The 6592-nt window shown below is 45.8% G+C and overlaps 1 protein-coding gene across 1 annotated transcript; it reads right to left on the bottom strand.

Annotated features, from left to right (window-relative positions):
- Nucleotides 1–5310: 5310 nt before the first annotated feature.
- On the bottom strand, nucleotides 5311–6260 carry LOC121796798 (uncharacterized mitochondrial protein AtMg00860-like). Its single transcript, XM_042195578.1, has 2 exons — nucleotides 5790–6260; nucleotides 5311–5466 (listed from the first exon to the last, which is right to left on the bottom strand). Exons 1-2 carry the CDS (start codon nucleotides 6258–6260, stop codon nucleotides 5311–5313), a joined length of 627 nt encoding a protein of 208 aa, XP_042051512.1.
- Nucleotides 6261–6592: the final 332 nt, after the last annotated feature.

The following is a 6592-nucleotide window of genomic DNA, read 5'->3' as shown; positions in this document are numbered from 1 at the left end:
CTGCCCTTAGGAATTTTCTTCTATTCCCTCTCTTCGTTTTAATTTTTATATTTCCCCTGGACTTCGTCCAGCTTATACCTCCCTTTTTTTTTATTTTACTCCTCCCCTGGACGAACTCGTCCAGCTTATGCCTCCTTATTTTATATATTTTACTTCTCCCCTGGACTTCGTCCAGCTTATACCTCCTTTTTTTATATTTTACTCCTCCGCTGGACTTCGTCCAGCTTATACCTCCATTTCCTGGACTTCGTCCAGTTTATACCTCCAGAACCAGACTCTACTCCCTAAGCATCAAGTGGCGGCCCCTTTCTTACAAGTTAGCTCTAAGTGTATAGGCTTATAACTCACATTTATAGTGGGGCTTCACAACTAGGTTATCTAAGGCATCTTCTATCGTCCTTACTTCATTCAAACAAATGTCAGTTTATTAAGGAAACAAGCCTCAAAGTTGACATGCATCTTATCTTCAATAGCTCTAACTAAGGGAATCTTGCCTTATTATGTTCACTAGCTCATGCGACACACATAAAGAAACTAAATCTATAAAGACACCTAATCACATTAAAACACAATTGTACGACTCCCTCCCCCTCCCACTTCACTCAAGCTTGTCCCCAAGCTATCCTAGTGAAGGGGGAAAACAGGGAAGTACAAAACAGACTACCACGAAACACATAACAACAGACACTCACAAACAAAACAAACTTCTCACACTTAGACCGAGCAACGGGCTAAGTGGAAGAAAGCACAACAGACATAAACCAAAACATGCCGAAAAGAAACTCAAACTTCTCACACTTAGACCAAAAATTGGGCTAAGTGGGAGAAGACACATATAGGCGCAGACAAATATATACAACACGCGGCATGCTGGAAAAAACAAACACATAACACAAACAACAAGCAAACAAACATAATAATAAAACTGAAAGAAGATAAAAGAAAACTGAAAGTAAAGTTACTTGGTCAAGGGGGGTTTCAATTCGGGGTTTGGACCCCTCGGGAGCTAAACTGGGGTGGTACGTAGGGTCGGGTCACTTTTGCTTTCTTTCTGGCTGGAGACTCCGGCTTATCCTCCTCTTTCTTACTCGGTCTAGACACTGGCTTCTTAACTGTCACGGGCTTCGATGCAGACGGGGCTATCAGGGGCTTGGAAACTGATGGGGGCTGGTGGAGAGAAGAACTTCCCTGCCCTGGCGGCTTGGACACATTGCTGGGTCCAGCGGCCAATTTCTTCGGGGACTCGGGAAATTTCTCCTTCAGCCACTTCGTCATCATCATCATCATCAAGGTTACGGCCATCGCCATTCAATCATTCTGCGCGGATGTCCTCCCCGCCAGCTCAGTAAAACTGCCCCTAAGGGCCTTAATCTCGTCCCTGACATCTCCAAGCTCCTTTCGCATCAATCCCACTTACTTTCTCATCTAGTCATACTCTACACTGGCCACCGTTTTGACAACATCCTGTTCTGGCTTCACTTGGGGTTCCATTCTGCCGACCTCATAAAAGCGAACATCCTTCCCATGCATGTAGAGCAAGCCCTTATTGAAGAAGTAGTCCACACTGAAAATCTCGGGTGGCTCGCACATCAGTACCTCCGGCGCAGATTTTGCTATTTTCATGATTGAGTTTCGCTGAAGGTAAGAACCGAGAAGGTGGCATGTGTACATGTGGCGAGAAGGATTTGCAGCCATCTGGTGACACGCCTGGGCCAACCAATAACCCAAGTGCACTTTCACGCCCTTGGCCATGCACCATGAGAAATAAAGGTCTGCCGTGGTCAAGGCAAAATTGGCAGTTCCCATCAAATTATAGCTTATGAAAGTTTGAGCAAAACGCAGGATCCGGTTGTCGATATGGAATCGAGTAGCTGGTCTTAAACTGTCCCACTTTCAGATGTGTGATAAACTCCCAACCAGACAGCGGTTTGAATCCCGGAGTGTACTTCGGTGGTCCCACCACGCGCTCATTCCAAATACCTTCGTCGCCTTCTGCGTGGGTAAACAAACCCAGTCGGAGGGACCAGTCCCTGATGCTTGTTCCATGTTCCTCTGTAAAGAGTCAGAAATTAATTGAGTCCGCATCCAAATCAGTGGTGGTCTTCAGTCGGAAGGTGGAGAAAAATTCCCGGGCCAATGCTGCTGATACCTCCGTGTCACTGTGCTTTAACAGCCAATCAAACCCTATTGCGCCGATGAACTGACGAAACTCCTCGTCGGAGTCTATCTCCTCCAACTCCTCCCGAACATATCGTTTCCCAGACGTTGCTAACTTTCCAGAACCACATCTCTCTTTGTACGTTGCCGTTCTCTTGGGATCCTCGAACTTCCCCATTGCTTCCAGTAATCCATTCGTTATCCAGACTTCAGCTGGCTCAAAATTCAGCACCTCCTCTGGTTCATCCAACGCTTCCTCTTCAGACTCGCTTCCTGGGGTAGGGCCAACTTGCTCCTTGGCGAATGGAACTTGAGTAGGGGATGGGAGTGTTACTTCAAAAGATTTACCCTCTGTAGTCTGCTTGGACTTCTTGACCCGGGAAGTAGCAGCATGTTTGCCCTTTCTTTTCCGCTCTGCCGCCAAGCGGTGCTCTTCTATTTCGTCCTCATCCCTGCTAGTCCCAGGGACTATCTCCGCTCGTTCGCCCTCCATTCCCGGGGCTAGACATTCCCCCTCCGTAGGTAGAGTCAGATCTTCAATCTCGTCACTCAAGTTTTGCCGGGCCCTACGCCTGCCCGCTCTCTTGTCCACAGGTTAATTTACGTTCGCCGGATTCTTGTCCAGATCTATCACTAATTTCAGCCCACTCTCATTGGGCTCCGAAACATCATCAGTAATGGGGGCCTCCCCCCTTCAGACAAAATAGGGGTCACCCCTCAATGTAGACAGGGGTTCCCCCCTAGCAACTGTCTTATCAGAAATTAGGGCTTCACTGCCCACGAGCCTTTTGGGGTTTCCCCCTGAACAACTTTCTTAGAAATAAGAGGGGTTTCCTCCTCCAAAACACCGACAGAGTTCTCCCCCTGAGCAACTTCAATAGAAACAATTGGGGTTTCCTTCTCAATCACACCGTCAATAGAAACAGGGGTTTTCCCCTCACCCATACTCGCAGAAATAACAGTGGTTTCCCCCTCAACGACATGTGCTAACCTTTGATCACCAACCGCCATTTGCTCCAACCCCGCAGCCAGATCCGCCTCCTATCCCTGTTCTTCGCCTAACGCGGCGTCTTTCTTCGGTGCGTTGGGCCTTCGAAACTTCCGGAATTAGCGGTGGTGGTGGTGCGGTAGGTGTTGCTTTCTCCATCATCGTCGTGAAGAGGGCGATAGCTTTCATCGCCTCTTCTACACCGCCGAATTTCTGCATTAATTCTGCCATGAACGTTGCCGCACTTGAATCGGCAGATGTGGTGGGGTTCCCTGCATTTGGTGCGTTCTCCATGATCTGAATCTGAAAATTACACAAATTCTTGGGAGAAAAATTCTGATTAGAATTAAAGAAAGGTGGGTATTGTGAGAGAGAATTTGGGGATTTTTTAGAGTGGGAGAGAGTTTAGTTTGGGAAATAAAGAATAAAGAAGGAAAAGAAGTAATTTAGGTAGGGATGGGAACGGTTTGCAGGCAGTTGCAGGCATGATGTACGCAACCGTACGCCTTCCCGTAAAGTGGAAATTTGAATTTCGAAACTTTACCACTTCCCTCCCAAACTAAAATCTCTCTGCCCCATGTAAACGCTACCTTCCCGCAATACCACACTTAGGCAAAAACAACAAAAATGAAACGCCAAACTCCTAGGTCAAGGATTCAAAGGTGACAAAACAATTTCCCTAAAGAAATCTGGCATTCCGAAAATATATTTGGAAGATTAAATTTTTTTCTTTGTTTGGGTTTTTCTTTACTTTTATAAAACAACTAAATATTTATACTTTCAATTTAGTACACCCGAGATCCTCTGGTTCAGTATATAGATTAAAAATGCATTCCTATTTACCTGACCCAGGAATTCGTCGAGAGCACCCCTCACTAGACCAATCAAGTGATAATAGAGAATGCGCATAGTGACACTTCCTCCACCATACACGACTCAGAATTATCCCTAAAAACCTTCACCCGATGACCATTAACAAGGAAAGGAGTAGAGTTCAAGGCACTTCCCTGGATTTCCACAGCTCCGTTTGCTCGAAGACCGACAACAGTGTACGGCACTATCCACTTGGACTTCAGCTTCCCAGGCATCAGCTTGAGCCGGGATTGGAAAAGGAGGACCTTCTGACCCACTTGTAGTTCCTTGACCCTGAGGTTCTTGTCATGCCAAAGTCTTGTCTTCTCCTTGTACCACATTGCAGACTCATATGACTTCAGTCTTAGCTCCTCCAGCTCTTGAAGTTGCAATTTCCGCTCTTCCTCGCAGGATTGGGGTCTCATGTTGATCTCCTTGACCGCCCAATATGCCCGGAGTTCTATTCCCACGGGCAAGTGGCACATCTTGTCAAACACTAACCTGTAGGGCGACATCCCAATAGGCGTTTTGTATGCATCACCAAGCCTCTTACTCCAATCCTTCCTTGACGGATTCACCGTCTTTTCCAATATTGCCTTGATCTCCCTGTTCGAGATCTCTGCTTGTCCATTAGACTGAGGATGATACGGAGTTGAAAACATGTGGTGGACTCCGTACTTCCTCATCAAATCTTCTATGGTTCGGTTATGAAAATGCGTCCCTTGGTCAGATATAATCACTCGGGGCACGCCGTATCTGTTAAAAATGTTAGCCCTAAGAAACTTAGCCACTTCCTTGGCTTCACAAGACGTGGTAGCCTTGGCTTCTATCCACTTTGAAACATAGTCAACTGCCACAAGTATGTATGTATTCCCGTATGAAGATGCAAATGGACCCATGAAATCCATCCCCCAGACATCGAAGATCTCACAGACAATCACTGGGAATTGCGGCATTTCATCTCTTTTAGAAATTCCCCCTGTTTGCTGGCATCTCTCACAGTTCTGTCTGAATTCAAAAGCGCCCTTGTGTAGTGTAGGCCAATAAAATCCACTGTCTAAGACTTTTCTCGATGTCTTCCTCGGTCCAAAGTGACCTCCACACGTTAGCGCATGGCAATGATTAAGCACATCCTTCAGCTCTCATTCGGGGATACATCTCCTGATCACCTGGTCAGCTCACATTCTCCATAAATAAAGATCGTCCCAGAATTAATACTTCGCCTCGCTTTTAAGCTTCATCTTCTAGGCCCGGGAAATTTCTTGTGAATTGGGCACCTCTCTTGTGACCAAATAATTTGCCAAGTCTGTGAACTATCGTTCAGCGTTCAGCAGACACTTCCCTTTCTCAGCATCTCCTGGACCTGTTATTGCCATTATTTCCTCCCAGCTGATAGGTCTAGGAGATTCTTCCATGTAGTATAAATTTTCTTCTGGAAACGCGTTTGGTATAGCTTCTTCCGTCTCTCCCTGGAAAATCCGACTCAAATGGTCATCCACTTTGTTTTCTGTCCCTTTTTTTCTCCGACTTCCCAATCAAATTCCTGCAAAAGTAACATCCAACGTATTAACCTCGGCTTGGATTCTTTCTTCGCCAGCAAGTACTTGATAGCTGTGTGGTCGGTAAAAACAATCACTCTCGACCCCAGTAAGTATGGTCGAAATTTCTCAAATGAATACACAACGGCTAACATTTCATTTTTCGTGGTGTCATAGTTTTTCTGGGCCTGGTTGAGTGTCTTCGAGGCATAGAAGATCACGTAACTTTTTCTATCGATTCTTTGACCTAGTACCGCACCCACTGCGAAGTCGCTCACATCACACATTATCTCAGACGGCTGACTCCAGTCGGGTGCCCTAATTATAGGGGCAGGTACTAGCTTATCCTTCAATAGCTGAAAAGCTTTCTTACACTCTTCGTCGAAGATGAAATCAACATCATTATGCAATAGATGGGTATATGACTGAGCAATCTTTGTGAAGTCCTTTATGAATCTCCTATAAAACCTTGCATGCCCTAGGAATCCCCTTACTTCTTTCTTATTCGTAGGGTAAGGTAATTTTGAAATCACATCGACTTTTGCTTGGTCCACCTGTATGCCCTTCTCTGAGACTACATGCCCCAGAACAATTCCCTCGGGTACCATGAAGTCACATTTTTCGAAGTTAAGGACCAAATTCTTCTCCTGACACCTCCTCAATACTACGTCTAGGCTAGCTAAACAGAAATCGAACGAGTCCCCATATACGGTGAAATCATCCATGAAAATCTCGATACAATCCTCTAGTAGATCTGAGAAGATACTCATCAAGCAACGTTGAAAAGTGCCTGGTGCATTGCACAGTCCAAACGGCATTCTTCTATAAGCATACGTGCCAAAAGGGCAAGTAAACGTAGTCTTCTCTTGATCCTCGGGGTCTACATAGATATGGAAGTATCCACTATACCCGTCAAGGAAACAAAAATATTGCTTCCCAGCCAACCTCTCTAGCATCTGAACAATGAAGGGTAAAGGAGAATGATCTTTCTTGGTTGCTTCATTCAGTTTCCTGTAATCGATGCACATCCTCCATCCAGTGACAAGTCGGGTAGGCA

Source organism: Salvia splendens, chromosome 3, assembly GCF_004379255.2.
Source record: "Salvia splendens isolate huo1 chromosome 3, SspV2, whole genome shotgun sequence".
Lineage (NCBI taxonomy): Eukaryota > Viridiplantae > Streptophyta > Magnoliopsida > Lamiales > Lamiaceae > Salvia > Salvia splendens.
The sequence above is the reverse complement of the archived record's forward strand: the minus strand, read 5'-3'. Positions and strand labels throughout refer to the sequence as shown.

Bases quoted from the DNA above. Each gene is read 5' to 3' on its own strand.
- LOC121796798 (XM_042195578.1), bottom strand. From the start codon at position 6,260: ATGGATGATTTCACCGTATATGGGGACTCGTTCGATTTCTGTTTAGCT. The intron at 5,467-5,789 runs GTACTAGGTCAA...CGGATTTTCCAG, and splicing joins GCGACTTCGCAGTGGGTGCG to GGAGAGACGGAAGAAGCTAT.